The sequence below is a fragment of the Pteronotus mesoamericanus genome, unplaced genomic scaffold (assembly GCF_021234165.1).
Source record: "Pteronotus mesoamericanus isolate MK-2021 breed Mesoamerican mustached bat unplaced genomic scaffold, CSHL_Meso_final scaffold_85, whole genome shotgun sequence".
NCBI classification, from domain to species: domain Eukaryota; kingdom Metazoa; phylum Chordata; class Mammalia; order Chiroptera; family Mormoopidae; genus Pteronotus; species Pteronotus mesoamericanus.
In genome coordinates this window covers 40398046-40414466 of record NW_026555329.1, presented here as the reverse complement: position 1 = coordinate 40414466, position 16421 = coordinate 40398046, and the positions used below count along the sequence as shown (strand labels likewise).

The 16421-nt window shown below is 36.9% G+C and overlaps 1 protein-coding gene across 13 annotated transcripts in view; it reads left to right on the top strand.

Annotated features, from left to right (window-relative positions):
• NRCAM (neuronal cell adhesion molecule) overlaps window positions 1-16421 on the top strand; it is a 308117-nt gene that overhangs the window by 266082 nt on the left and 25614 nt on the right. For 7 of the 13 annotated variants that reach the window (XM_054564299.1, XM_054564296.1, XM_054564295.1 and 4 more), the window contains 4 exons: window positions 2519-2723; window positions 5071-5193; window positions 6025-6201; window positions 7255-7290. In XM_054564299.1, the coding sequence (XP_054420274.1) occupies window positions 2519-2723; window positions 5071-5193; window positions 6025-6201; window positions 7255-7290 (541 nt within the window). Of the gene's footprint in view, window positions 1-2518; window positions 2724-5070; window positions 5194-6024; window positions 6202-7254; window positions 7291-12344; window positions 12471-13615; window positions 13769-16421 lie in introns of all 13 variants that reach the window. The other 6 variants (XM_054564304.1, XM_054564303.1, XM_054564300.1 and 3 more) reach the window with 2 other exon arrangements.

Below are 16421 nucleotides of genomic sequence, written 5' to 3'. Positions count from 1 at the left end.
TATAACCAAATGCACCTAGGTTTAAAACAATACTGACTACATGTGTTGAATACACAAATTATCCTGAAAGTAATGTTGACTTCTTAAAAAATAATTCAGATTATACTTTAAGATTATATAGTACCAGACAGGTCGTTCTTTGGTTCGCAGGCCAGCAGTCAATCCATTGAGCCACAGCAGTCAGTGCCAAATGGGTCATTCTTAAGAACATCAATTATCTTTGTTCTTGGGAAGCACAGAAAGACTGTTTATAGAGGGCTCTTTTTGACAGATTAATGGTCAAAGAACTGTTTTTACATCCACAAAAGAAAGGTCACTCCTTTGATTTGTCAACCCTGACCTCTAGAGGTCACTTTTTGCTCTACATAATGTTCAATTGTGTTTTCTCTTTAACATTGCTAGATTCTGTGTATAGTTGACATCATGGCTTTAAACTCCAGAGAAGAACTTAAGAGGACTTAATAAACAACAATTCTGGATTTTTAACCAAAGTTAACCAGCATTTTGTTAATCAACTACAATAAATAAATAAATAAATAAATAAATAAATAGGCCCCAGACTTAGCATGAAGGGCTAAGTCCCTGTCACTCTTGATTGCCCCACGGCTTTAGACAAGTCACTTGGTAACAGGGAGGCTCATATGTACTTTAAGACTAATAATAATAATAAAAGCTTCACTGTGGTTTTTAGGATTGAACTAAATGATATATTGTACATGAAGTTCTATTAACTCTGGAAAAGTATATAAATATTGGCCACTAATTTAACTTTTAGAATATTTTACATAAGACACTCAAATCCTTCTATTGACTTTTATTTTTTCTACTTATTTTTTCAATTTTTTTTATTGTTTATTCTACTACAGTTGTCCCAATTTTTACCCCTTTGTCCTCCTCCGACCACCCCCTGCCACCACTGTCAATCCCCACAACTGTCCATGTCCATGGGTCCCTCATACATGTTCTTTGACTAATTCCTTCCCCTTCTTTCCACCATTTCCCCTCCCTCCCCCCTCTGGCAGCTGTCAGTCTGTTCCATGTTTCCATGTCTCTGATTCTATTTTGCTCATTACATTCCTCTTAAAACTGAGATCATATAATATTTGTTTTTCACTGGCTGGCTTATAGATCAATGAAATAGAATAGAGAGCCCAGAAATAAATCCTTGTCTCTATGGTCAATTAATGTTTCACAAAGGGAGCATACAATGGAATAAAAATGGCATCATCAATAAATGGTGTTGGGAGAACTGGACTGGTACACGCAAAAAAAATAAATAAATAAAACTAGACCACCAACTTACATCTACACCAGAATAAACTCAAAATAGGTAAAAGACTTAAATATAAGTTGTGACACCATAAATGTCCTAGAGGAAAACGTAGGCAGAGAAATTTCAGATATCCCATGTAGCATTATTTTTGCCAACATATATCCTAGGGCAAGGGAAATAATGAAAAAATAAACAAATGAGACTATATCAAATTAAAAAGCTTCTGCACAACTAAAGAAACTATCTTCAAAATGAAAAGGGAACCAACTGTATGGGAGAGCATATTTGCCAATGATATATCAGACAAGGATTTAATCTGCAAAATATATAAAGAATTCATACAACCCCACACCAGGAAGACAAACAGTCAAATTAAAAAATGGACAAGGACCTGAAGAGACATTTCTCCAAGGAAGACATACAGATGGCCCATAGGCATATGAAAAAATGCTCAATATCACTAGCCATCAGAGAAATGCAAATTAAAACCACAGTGGGGTATCACCTCACAACAGTCAGAATGGCCATCATTAATAAATCAACAAACAGCAAGTGCTGGCAAGGATGTAGAGAAAAGGGAACCCTAGTGGACTGTTGGTGGGAATGTAGACTGGTGTAGCCACTGTGGAAAGCAGTATGGAATTGCCTCAAAAAATTAAAAGTAGAACTGCTTTTTGACCTGGTGATTCACTGTTGGGAATATACCCTCAAAACCCTGAAACACCCATTCAAAAGAATTTATGCACCCCTATTTCATAGCAATACTATTTACAATAGCCAAAATTTGGAAAACATCTAAGTGCCCATCAGTACATGAGTGGATTAAAAAAACTGTGGTACGTTTACACAATGGAATACTATGCAGAAGAAAGAAAGAAGAAATTCCTTCCATTTGCAAGAGCATGGTTGGAACTGGAAAGTGTTGTGCTAAATGAAATAAGCCAGTCGGTGAAAGATAAATCCGTCTGTTGTCTTTTAGAGAGAACTGTATGGGTATCATATTATTTCATTTATTTCACTTATATACTTTCAACAAAATAATATAGCCAAGCTTCATCCCATGTTCTTAATTTAATTTTCTTCATTATCTGTGGGCCTCTTACTCTCTTGCCTCAGAGCCAATATTTCTCAGTTTAACCAGTGATCTTCTAAAATGTACAAAGGGAATTTTCTAGGGAAAAAAAACCATAAAACTTTAATCTTGTTTGCTTCCTTATACGTCCTTGGCTGTTGTTCTTGCTTCAGATTTACTACTGGAAGACACAGGGTTCATCAAAAAGAAACAGACGCCACATTGAGAAAAAGATCCTCACTTTCCAGGGCAGCAAGACCCACGGCATGTTGCCCGGGCTGGAGCCCTTTAGCCACTACACACTGAACATCCGCGTGGTCAACGGGAAGGGAGAGGGCCCAGCTAGCCCGGACAGAGTCTTTGAAACTCCAGAAGGAGGTATGAGGTGGCCATGTCTCTGATGTCCTAGCAACATATGGCACAGGCTGAGAGGCTTTGCATGACAGAATGGCCTCCAAATAAAGTATGTTCTGGAAGCCAAATGTGATTTTCTCGGAGATGAATACAGCATGCACAAAGCTGACAGGGTGTCAGCTTGTATGCAGACTCAGGGTATAAAGACTGCACATCACAAAATGCTGCCCTAAAATCTCTCTCTTGACTTAAACTTCTTTCTCCACGTTTAGTCACAGTCAGAAACCTTGCTAATTCAATGTTTATTTGGGTTGTTAACTTCCTGATTGGAAGCAAATTATATAACTTCGATAAGCCTCAGTTTCCTCATTTGAAAAGTTGGACCTAATTGTGATATCCTAAGAAAAACATCTCGAAAAGAAAATAATTCTGTAAATGGTAGTTTATTTCTTTCTCAGTACACTTCATAGTTTATGCTAAACATGAGCTAAGTTAGGTGGTTGGAAGTCTTGACAAAACTGGTTGGGAAGAGAAGGAAAAAGTCATTGCTAGTATGGGCCACCACCAGGGGAAGAGGAAGGGAGGCCTACATATACGTTGTGGGAGTTTGGACAGGGACATGGGAGCCTAGTGGATGAGGGAAAGAGGGGCCATACGTAAGAAAGATAGGGATTTGAGAAGGCACTGAAAATGGGCCTTACCTATTTTGAGTATTGCCTCAAGCCAGTATTGAAAATGAACCAGAGAACTTCTTTGGATTCATGAGTTCTTTTCGATAAAAGCGGTTTGCAGACAAATTCTGTCCTGGCTCCCAGTTGAAGAGCTCATGATATCAGCAGCTTCCCAGCTGCTGAGAGTGATCCTGTGTCCCAGCTTCCATCGCATTATGACCGCTGGTCCTCAGTCTCATTGCTCCTTAGAGGTTAAGGGCTTCTGCCGCTACAGCTTTCCCTAGTGAGACACCACTCTAGCCCTTTAGATGGCTCATGGGGAGGTGTCATAGAAGAGATGACCAGAGGATGAAAGGATGAAGAAGAGATGAAGTAGTATGTTCAAAAACACAAAGGTATGAAACAGCATGGGTCCTTCAGGAAACTGCAAGTACTGTAGTGAAGAATGGTGAGAAAAGAGGGAAAAGTCAGCTAACAAGGACCCGTATCATGGATGGTCTTCAATGCTGTGGATATTAAGCCAGATGCTCCTAACCTGGGGACTCTAGTTTCACAGGGGATCAATGAATGGGTTTAAGGAGCTCCATGGACCCAAATATTAGAGAAAAAGATGTACATTTTTCTGGGGATTGTATGGTTGTCATCAGATTCTCAAAGGGGTCTGCGACCTTCTAAAGTTAGGAACCATTCACTAGTTTTGGGAAGCTTAGAACTATGTGCCAGGTATATTCTAGGCCCAGACAAAGGCCACAGAGGCCCTGAGATGCAGTGGTGGCAGAGAGCAGAGGAGGTAATGGATATTGTTGAGATGAATGAAGTGGAGCTGACAGTATTTAGTGTCCCAGGAAGTGGTGGAAATTAAGTCATTCAGAAAAACTCCCTGATCTCTGGCGAGAGTGACAGGAGGGACAGTGGTGCCATTCAGGGGTCTAGCAACTATGGCAGGCTGGGTGGAAGAGGTAATGATCATGAGGGCGAGCTGCCACCATCCATCATCCTCTCCTCTTAAGGAGTGACGAAAAGCAGCCCAGGCATGTCTCCTCTGGTAATTTGCCAGCCTCTGCCACAAAGCACATGTCACCTGCAGACGTGCCCCAGGGTCAGGGTTTGCCAGCACTGGGGCTTTTGTCCGTCCTTGCCGTGAGATTCTGGGCGTCTGTCAGCTCTCCGGGTAAGAACCACTCTGCACCTGGGCAGGCTCGCTCATGCCCAGAGCCCAGCAGGCAGGATATTCTGGCTGCTTGGAGACACCTGGTTTGTTGGGGAAAACAGCCCTCAATAGCCCAGAACACAGCTGCTTCTACTCAAAGGTCTGGCTAGAATAGTATCAGTCACTAGTTTGTTTTCATTAAGGCTTCATTCGTGAAACAAACAAATACAGTCTTTTTTAATTTTATCAAATTTATTATCTCTTTTAAAAGTGTTGCTTTGAATCCACATGAGGGCAAAGTCTGTATATATCTTGAGAGAATGGTTTTAATGAATCTAAATGGAAATGGTGAGGAAAAAAAGAGGAAGAGAATAGATAAATGGGTACCTGTCACAGGTTTCTGTAAAGGTATTTTCAGCTAAATCAGAAACAAGAATGTGTTACAAAAACCAAAAACCTTGATGAATTGTGTGAACACAATGAAGTATGTCATTTTAATACATTTTGAAACATTGGAAAACCTTTATTTTGACTGTGTCCTCATTGTAAGTTCCCAGTGCCCCGTCCTCTTTGAAGATCATTAATCCAACACTAGATTCTCTCACTTTGGAATGGGATCCACCAAGCCACCCAAATGGCATTTTGACTGCGTACATCTTAAAATATCAGCCAAGTAAGTTCTTGGGGGAAGAGAAAGAAACAATATCTTTCAAAAAGAAAAAAACTTAACTGCTATATTAAAATATCAACTGGTTATTATTTTATAGCTGTAGAATGTATACATACAGGGACCGGCACAAATAACACCCTTTTTTGTTACAAAATCTTTCATTACAAAATCATAAGCATGTAATTATGCAACAAAAATATCACAGTCAAGCACACCATATGACATTTTAGGTGAAATGTTCACATTAAAATTATAAATTATTATACCCATATTATTAACCTACCAATGATACTCAAACAGACGTTACTTTTGCCAGACCCTGTATACTTGCAAGTGTTATTCCAGAAGGAACTTCAAATCATACTTTTAAAGAAAAATTACATAGACGTTATTGAAAATTAAGTATTCTATAGAATAGTACAGACCTTTGAGCAATGGGGTTTAGGTAGGTGCTATCATTAGATTAGGCAGACATTATCCATAATGAGAAAATACTAAGAAGAGGGGTTCCTTTGGCACAAGTCCTCTGAAGATGAGGTTTGGGATTATTTAACAATATATGGCTCCACCTGCAAAGACGTGGAGATGAGAAATACTGCTGTGATTCAACTATAAAATTCCCCCAGCTTATAAACCAATGGAGAATATATTTTCTCTTGTTATGCCTTATTATAGGAGCTATAAAAGGTTATCTGTTATGTCAAGCAAAAAGTGAGTAGGGTTACAAAAATCAATGGAATCGAAGCTGGACATTTCTGGTGGACATGTTTATTTATAGTAGTATTCCTATAGCAGTTAATGGAGGATGCTCTTGTTTGTTATTCTTCTTGACAGTTAACAGCACCCATGAATTAGGCCCACTGGTAGATTTGAAAATTCCTGCCAACAAGACTCGTTGGACTTTAAAAAATTTAAATTTCAGCACTCGGTATAAGTTTTATTTCTATGCACAAACAGCAGCAGGATCAGGAAGTCAAATAACAGAGGAAGGAATAACAACTGTGGATGAAGGTAAGATGGTTATGTATAAATGGGTATGTAAAAAATCCGTAAAAGTGTTTTGAAGAAAAATCTTTAACTTGAATTTATACTTTCTCTTTTTTTCTGACCATGAAGTATTCATCTTACCCAATTAATACAAACACTTATTTGTAATTTCTCATTCAGATATGTATAAAATCAATTATTTAACTCACGTTAAAATGATAACGATATTTATTTTCCAAGTCCATATGAAATTTTTAAACTTATATTAAAATATTGAGTGAGAGTGAGAAATTACACAGTATCATGCCACACTTGAATTCAAAGTTCAAGGCATTGTATTTTCTTTTCTACAAGTTTACACATATATACACACAAACATATGCATACACATACATGTAATATACATATATGTACACACAGGTATACATACATATACACAAATAAATATATGTAATTCTATTTATGGTCCTGATTCACCAGAAAATAACTTGCTAGTCCACATACTGATTTAGGTTTCCAGCAATGAAATTGAAACTGTTATTAAATAGTGCATTTATTTTGTGTTTGAGCATGGGACTTCCATATCTTGGTAGGCCATCTGGTATAGAGAAAGCAAAATACCCTATTAAGGTATCTAGAAAAGGAGTTAACACTTTCTGTAATACTTTTAAAAATTATTTTTAAAAATGTTTTTTTCAATAAAAATGATGAAAAATATTGTGAAAAAAATCTCTTTTTGCATGTCTCTAAGTTGTAGAATTGCTTAAGGATTAATTATTTGGTTTTCTTCTATATGTTAAGAAATTCACATTTCCACCCAAAAATTGGCTTCAGATATCCTAAGCCTTCTTACATAATAGGCAAGTATGAATAATGTACCTTAAGTAAAGTGTGGATTTGAATACTGGGTAATTTTGGGAACACCGACATATCTTTGTCTCTTGTACCTGACATGGTATACTTCATTCTTCTTGCATGCTTTAACATTATAAGAAGTGTATTTATATAGCTTTACATGCTCTTGGGTGTGTTACATTTAACTATATAGTGTCCTATTTCTGTTTCCCTTCATTAAAGCTGGTATTCTTCCACCTGATGTAGGTGCAGGCAAAGGTAACATAATTCATATGCATGACTTTATACATGTGTGAAATTTGCAATGTTAATTAAACATGGGGAAGTGCAGCATGGGTTAAAAGAGAAAAAATAAAATAAGCTTTGAAACACTAAAGAAAGAGAAGATCTTGGAAGATCTTGACTTTAAAATTTATAGCCTTTTTTTTTACAAATAGCCGCACATTAAATTCTACTAAGACTTTTCTCAAGCCTTATCCCTGGTGCAAATCCTAATGTTAGCTTCTTATGACCTGATTGTGACTGGATCAGACAGGAACAAACTGTGGATTTGTCACATGTCCTCTATATGGCCATGCCACATATTAAAGCTTCAGGAATATCAGTCCTGTGATGAAAATAGCCTGTGAGCAAATAAGATCAACTGAGCTTTCCATTCTAATCTGATTTAGCTTTACTCCTCATAGACACAGTGTACACTTTGCTGGCATTACACTACACTGTCCGTTTGAAATTTTGGATCCCCTCTAACTGGGCTGAGACTAAAACTCTCCCCACCAGGACTCCCTAGAGCCCGTCTTCCCGTCTGCCTGCATGCTCTCCTCAGCTGTGTTACTTCATCCTGTCCTCACCAACTGCTGAAGTCTCCTCCTGGGTAATAGCCAGCTATCACAATGGATTGCTTTCGTTTTCCTTTATTTCTCACAGCTCTCTGGGTGAGAGGGATTTGTTGGGAGAATGGTGCTTAAATAAGTTGTAATAGGTCTTCCATGTGAGGCAATGCCAAAGATCCCCCATTTGCAGCTTTGGCTACTGTTTTCATGTAGAGTTTCCTGGGGCTTTGACAGACTAAATGAGTACAAATGGGAAAGACGGAGAGAAATAAGTGCTTTGTCCTAAATTATTCAAATCTTGTGAGCTTAGGCCTCATATATACCTTTTAGTTATTTTTAGAAATGTTCTTGGTAAATTATTAAATGTAGATTAGATAGATTTTGGAGTGATTGAAGAACTGCAGCCATTATCAGTAATCTTAATATGTTATACATGTGCTTTTTAGACATGAACAAGTTGTGAAAATTCAAAATTTCCACAGTATTGTAGAAAGATGTAAACCTGTCCTTTATATATACCTTTCTTTCCTGAGATAATTAGATATCAGTTAAAATCCTTGGTTGTTTTGCAATAGCTGACTGCCGCGCTGCCCTCCTAGCCTTTCACTGGGGCGCCCGGAGAGCCGGCCTCCTCCCTGGCGGGCGTGGCCCGGCTGCTCTGCCGGGGCGGAGCAGAGCGGTTGTGTGGCAATAGGGCTGCCTGCAAAGTGAGTCTGAGTTTTTTATTAACCTGTCATGTTAGTGGACATGCAATCCACTGGGGACAATCATCCGCTTATTTCAATGAATTAAAACTAACAAAAATAAATTTCAGTAAAATAGGTTTTACCATTTACTGTTACTAAATTGAAATATAAATTACTTATGATTATACAGACAAATAAAAATGGAGTGTCAGAAGGTTCTCGAAGCCTCCCAGTGTTGAAATCTGGGATCTCAGATAAGAAGAGAAATGGTTTTTAAATTTCAAAAGAAAGCTAACTCTATCCTTATTTTCTATATTATTTCTTTTAATAGTGCCCCAGTAAATAAACATTGCTTGCATAAAATGGTGACATTTTACTGATAAGACTTGAAGCTGCTCAAAAATTTGTTATCCTTGAAAATATTTTTTTCAATCTGAGAATAAATTTTATCTTCTCCATTTTTCTTCTCCAGGCAAAGTTTAGTTACTCCCTAAGAGAGAAAAAGAAAAGTGCACCGCAATCCTTCCATATTGTAATATTTTTATATTTCTTTTATATATTAATTTAAAACAACATGAAAGAGAATAAATAAGAGAGAAGTGATTGAAAGAAAACATGCGTGATGGCCTTAGCTAGAGAAGCACCAGTCCCTAATGATTTTAATTAACTTCTGATTGAGGGGTGGGGAAAGAGATGCATCTAAATTTACATTTTTTAATTTTCTTACAGATTTTAAGATATGTTAATGAAACCCAAGCTTACAAATGTATACTTAAAAGAACTATTTAAATCGCAGAAAAGAAGCTTGGATAATTCAATTTGCTGTATTATGCCTACTTTCCCTTTTCCTTAACAAGCACTCTCCTCAATTTGATAGTGGAAATACTCTTATTGTCAGGAGTCACTCATTTTGAACCATGTCCTTATTTGTTTTCGGTATCTTCATAAGAATCGTAGTAGCTTGGCTGCGTTTATTCAATTTCTGTGTCCCTTTAAATAGTTTTGTGTCTGGAACTCCAGGAAATATAGCTGTGAAGGCATCTATAAAAATGAACCGAAAAACACAAATAATCAATTTGAGTTAAGGTCTCAGCATGGCTGATAGACAGACACTGCTTTATACATAGCTTTTACTTTCTCACCCTTGAGACCAGTCTTCAAAAGACTTTGTAAGGTCACTAGTTAGGGCACAGGAGTAGGGAGAAACTAAATGGCAAGTCAGAATCTAAACGTGTTACTTGACCTAATGAGCAGCTAGCTGACTGTTAATTAAAAGGAGGGCACTGAGGAGCTGCTAACAAACCCTCTCTGTGATCAGATTTTCACTATATAATTATGTCAGATTGATCCCATCACTACCAGTTAGGTCAAGAAACAGGAAAAGCTAAAGAACCAGTAAATTAAAATCAAGTTTAAAGTTCACAACTTTATTTGGCCTGAACAACAAAAAAAACTATATAGAAGGTTCAGTCAAGTTCAACAGCTAATGTCTACTTAGCACATAAAATGCAACAGCCTTTTGTAAGATACTGTGTATCTAGATGGTAAAACACACTCTACCTTTGATATGTTTAACACCTGCCAGTTAAGGCCAACATACAAAAAAGTACAAATGGATGCTAAGCTAGTTATTTGAACAAAATCTTACCTAAGCACAGAGGAGTGAACCGTTTATTTTGCCAAACAGGATCAGGAAAAACTTGAAAAAGAAAGCAATAATGGACTAGGCCTTGAGACAGGAATTCTGGCAGAGGAGTCGGGGTTGGGGTGTATAAATTCTTGGTAGAGTAACAAGTAAAGGCATGGGGCTTGGAAACCCACAGAACATTTGGGTTATACCCAAAAGTCCAATTTGGCAGAAATATAGAATGCATGGAAGAGAGAACTTGAGATGTGACTGAAGAGGTAGATGAGGCCAGAATGATCCTTAACGGCCATGCATGGCTTGCTAAGGAATTTAGGTTTACCTGTCAGTGGTGGTAAGTCATCTCCATGTTTTAAACAGCAATGACAGAATCAGATATGTAGTTTTGAGGAGAAAATGTAGGTAACTACACTGGCAGGATCTGCAAAGAAAGACACAATAGGAAGGGAGACTAGAAGCCAACTCCTGACAAAGCGCAGCTGAGAGATGACACTAGCACATCCCAGGAAATTGGCACATCACAAGTGCTCAGTGAGTATTTGTTTAGTAAGAAAGTGAATGAGTGGGGAGTCAACGCAAGGAGAGGCAGAATTCTCTGGTAAAAACTGCCAGACAGTGTCACCTTAGGAAATTGTGGTATCTTCGCTGGGTGCCTTTAAGAATAAGCTAAATGCTCTTCTGTTGAAAGTATTTCACTATGGTTCTACCTTGAATGTCTTCCATAATCACACCTGACTAAATTGTTTAGGCTCCATGATTCCAAAATATATTAAAGAAAATAAATGTTTTGCCTGGGTTCTTTGCCATTGATGTTTTTACATGCATGTTCTTATTTAGTGTCTCTGTTTATTGATCACATTCCTATCATCTGTGCCTTTAAGTACAAAATCAGTTAGGTCTGCAGAAGAACTCTACATGATTCAATAATTAATTTTTCTTTGTTTCCTACCCTTAACATGGAGAGGCAGACAATATACAAGTGATGTTACATCTCAGAGGTCAAGTGCCTTATTTAATTTCTTAATATACTTCTCTTTTTTTTATCCTAAGAAATGCTGTTTCATCACATTTTAGATTTAGTAGAGGCCTTTCACTTCTAAGTTATAGAACATAATTTGAAATTTAATTTTGGTGTCTGAGTAAACCTTCTAATTTACTATCCTAGGATGTTTCCTCTGAGATAATAAATTGACCTTGCCAGTTTTAACTACCAAAGTTAATATATCAGAAAATATATCATTTTAGTTCAGGCAGTTTGCAGTAGGCTGATAAAATTCTCAGCCTTAGATGGCCAAATAACATCTTTTAATAGCGATAGGTGTCATCTTTGCTCAGTAGGAAGTATATGTATCATCATATAATCTCCATAATTTGGTGTTTTAAGAAGCTACTTAGGTTGCACCATGATTTTTCAGAACATGATGCACTTAGCAGGTAAAATCGTATTGCTCTCTGGGATGTGTCAAGTAAAATAGTTCTTTTATTTCTTCTTTCTTAACTTCTGATAAAATCGTATTTGACAGTTCTTTTGACAGCTTTTCTTCAGTGTACCCTAACCATCCAACATCCTCCAAAGCAGGTGTTCTTTACCTGGGCTACCTGAACTCCTCAGAGGCAGAATCTTAAAGATGTTTCTGACTCAAAGAGGTCAAAAGCTGCTATTCTAAGGAGCATCCTTTCTCACCCCAACACAAATTATTTAAAGACCCACATTGAGATTATAAACAGAATTGAAAAGTAGCCACTTAGTGTTGGGTTTTACCTTGCAGTCTCTGATACGCGTGGCCCCCGCCCCGATCACTGTTCAGCAGTCCCAGGCCTCACCACACATCAGTAAATGAAGACGTTGATGTTTCCTGGGACAGTATCCAATGGACACCAGTTCACATTATTCGGGACCTATATAATAGAAATCATAAATTTTAATATTGTGCATCATTATTTCTGATTATTGATTTATTTCCTAATGCTGTAGTTAAATGAAAAACCTGTCTGTAGTGAAAGTGATGTATGAGTGAACCCTATATTTTAGCAGTAAATTATAATTCAATTTTATTTGCACAGTTTCAGAGTACTTAAATTATTTTATATTTGTATATATGGTGTTGCAATTTGATTGTTTGTTTTCTTTTTCTATTGTATATTTATTTCAAGCAGTATATTCCAGGATCAACAAACTTACTGTCGCAGCTGCTGAGACCTATGCCAATATCAGTTGGGAATATGAGGGACGAGAGCATGTCGACTTTTATGTTGAATATGGTGTAGCTGGCAGTAAGAAACAACTTCATTGCCTGGTTTTTAATTTGGGGGATACATTTAAAGAGCTTAAAAACATTTTTAAGGATTTACTATATATCATCTTGAAAAATAACTTGATCCAATTAAATGAATCAAATGTATCTAAAAAAAATTAGAGCAAACCATCAACCTGTATATGTTGTACGTAACAAACAATCTATTTTGTTCCTGTTATTAAAATGAAGGAACATGTTTCCATCGCATATATTATTTTCATATCATGGCACTTAAGACTGTTCTATAACCACAATGTGTAAACAAGTGTAACAATGAATAATTACATTTGTAAGTAACATAGGAAAGAAAGAAAAGTTTAAAATTGGGCCTTGAAGTAAGGAGTCAAATTTACTTAAAGTAGTCATTTTGCCAATACTACACAAGAGAATTTTATCAGAAACTGCAGAAAATTACTTTTATTTCAATGTTAAATGTATTCCTGAGCCAGGCTCCTTATTATACCCTGGCTACCTCTACCAGGACATGGGGCAGCTCTAATCTTCAGCAGTTTATGAAAAACCAGTGCCCCTCCTAACGCAGTGTGCTCTGCACATAATAAGCTGGGTGGCCAAGGAACATTTGTAAGAAAATGTTGAACATAGTCCAACTTCCTGTGTAGGCTTTAGTCCGGCAAATAAATATTTTTAGAAATAACATTCCTTTAGGAAAACTAATATGCAGGAAAGATTGAATCTGTAACATGGATAAAGTTGAGGGCGTTTAAGTTTACTAAAAGATTCATCTTGTGAATCTTAAAAACAGTTCTTACCATAGTTCATTTAAACTATTTAATGTATAACACTTCTTTTCATACACATTAATAGAAAAACTCAATATTTTACAAAGGAAAGTGCAGATGAAAAAGCTTCCTTTGTATTAAAAAGAAAATTTAATGTATGGGAATATATGCAATTAAGCAATCTGGATATCCAGTCAGTTTTTCTTTGAGGATATTTTCATGTAGTTCTTTATATTAATTGATTTATTTGACTTAACCTAAAACAATATACCTAAGCATCCTAGATTTTGTCTTTAGCTTATAAAGATTTTTCCTTTCTTGAAGCGCTGACTTCCAGTCCCTTAAAATATTATAATTTGTTGTTTTTGCAAAATTTCCATAGGCAAAGAAGAATGGAGGAAAGAAATTGTAAATGGTTCTCGGAGCTTCTTTGGGTTAAAGGGTCTAATGCCAGGAACAGCATACAAAGTTCGAGTTGGTGCTGAGGGGGACTCTGGTTTTGTGAGTTCAGAGGATGTGTTTGAGACAGGCCCAGGTGAGGTGCACGCCACGCCAGCCCTGGCTCATGCTCACAGGTGAAGCCACCGAGCGCTCCAGGTGGAGATGGGAGCCAGTGGTGTACGGAGAGGGCTGTGAATGTCTTTCTGTGGGGTCCGGTTGGGTTGGGAGTTGTGTTTTTAATTGTCTTTTGTTCTTTATATCAAATGAATTATAGAATCGAGCAAATTATTTTTTAACCACATTATTGCCAAAAAGCATCACAAAAACAGAGTTAAATACGATTTTTTTTCATTTTTAGGTCATTTTTATTTTCAATTACAGTTGACATATATTATTATAATAGTTTCAGGTATACATCCCAGTGATTAGACATTACATAACTTACTAAATTATTATCCCATTAAATAAACCTTGCACCCATCTGACTCCATACACAGTTGTACCATAAAGTTAAAGTACAGCATTAAGCTGTATTTTACAGCCCCTGTAACAACCAAATTTGTACTTCTTAATTCCTTCACCTTTTTCACCCGTCCCCTCAACCCCCCTCCCAGATGGCAACCATCAAATTAAATTAGTTAGGTAGTTCAATCGTTCACATCATTTACATGTATCAACTTTCCCTCAGAGTTAGAATGCAATTTTTGAAACACTTTTGATGCTGAAATAACTAATTGATAAAGTCACAATTTTTCATCTTAAAATGGACTATAACCCAGCAGAACCCTGTAGGTTGGTTAGATAACTGATGTAAATATTGTTAAATTTGTATAGAACAAGGAATTGTTCAAGTCATGTATTTCATTGTTATCATACCATGTTTGACTGCCCGTATATTGTTTTAGTTATTTGAACATTATCAAAACACAGAATAGTCTCTAACATAAAGAAAAATGTTCCTATAAGAGTCAAAAATATTCATATTTACTCACAATTAATTAAATTTAAAGAAGGGTTGTGTGGTAACCCGTGTTCATTTTTGATCCACACATCCACGTTATGTTCAGTCATTTCATGTGTTCTTGAGGAAATGTTGCATTTCCTGTAGAACCTACAGGCGAAATGTATTTTTTATCTTTCGTTACCCAAGCATTATGATTTTAAAGTCCTTGCTTATAATGTAGAAAATATACAATCAAGAAACTTTTGGTTTCTCTAAAAAGAGAGACCAAAGGTAATAATAATGTACTAAACGTATTTTTAAGTATTTATGAGCTAAAATCATAATGTATAAAGACAATTTTTTCTGTTATTCTTTCTTGTATTTTCATATCCATCTGTGTACAAAGTTCTAGGAAAGTACTAGAAGTGGTTCAGTATTAAACTTAAGAGAGGAATATCAATTGGCAGTATTACAAGGTATTTGCTGTTATCGATAACTTTTAATTTCAAAATGCTAAAAGCTCAAGTAGACCATTTATAGCTAGAACACTAGTAGTAATAATAGCACTAGCATTTAATGAGCTCTAATCTATACCAGTTGAATGGTTTTCACAGCTTTTCTCACTCAGTCCTTACAACAATCCTATGAAGTGGGCAGTGTTATTACCCACTTATACATCATATCTATGGCCTGCCTATCACCCAGCCAGAATGTGGGAGAGCTGTGCTCAGAGGCTCGGCCTTCCACCACTGTGGGAAAGGCTCTCACTACAGGCCCCATACAGGGTCACAGAGGCCCACGTGTGAGGGGAACAGGCAGTCTCAGAAATAACCACTTAATCTTTTCAGCTCTTATGAACCCACAGTCCAGTGCACAGCCAGTTTGCAGATGTAGCTAGAATTAGATTCCACCCTTTAAAAAGGTGTGGCATTTTTGTCCTTTTATAGGACAGAAAGTGAACCCCTCAGAAAAAAATTTTCTTCAATGTTGCAGTATCTACAATTACAGCTGCAGCTGACAGTTCAAGGTAAGCCAACATAATGGATGGGCCATTCTTGTGTGCCAGCAATGGAGAAATAGGACAAGGCTGCAACCAGTTATTGTCGCCTTTTACGTATAAATGTAACTATTAAAAAGAATAAATATTAATTAAACCCTAGTGACTTTAGTGTAACATATTACCCCTAGGGGCAAAAATGTATTGTTAATCCAACCACTTGTTCTCCCACTTTCTTTGCTCTATCCTGTAGGGCTACTGGATCACCTCCAGTGCAAAAGAATGTCTTTTACTGCTTTTACTTCTCCTCTCCTCCATGCCAGGTTCTGAGACTGAATGTCAGTTCTGGGCGTGGAAGCATACCATTCGGGCTAATTTTTTAACTCTGAATTAATGGACTGCTTCTCTGAGTTCTAATTTCAGCGACATATACTCAACTTTCATCTATACTTGTTTCATGAATCTTCTTAACATGACACCATCTCTGCCTTTGATGGTCTGAGTTTTTAAGATATATTTCTTAATTTTTTTCCTGTGGCACAAGCTGAGCACTAAATCAAACATGACGGTGGGAGGTGTCCTCGTGCTGTGCCTCTTACCCACACTCCTGGTAGGAGCCCCGCTCCGTTTCCTGCTTTCTCAGCTCTTTCTCTCAGCTACCCTGTCTCTTCTCTCGTATCACAAAAAAATTCAGAGCAGATTTGTATTTACTGAGGCCTGTCAGCCGCCTCCAAACTTTGGCCAAGGTAATTTTTCCCTTTCTATACATTTCTATTTTAATGGAACAGGACATGTTTTTATTTATAA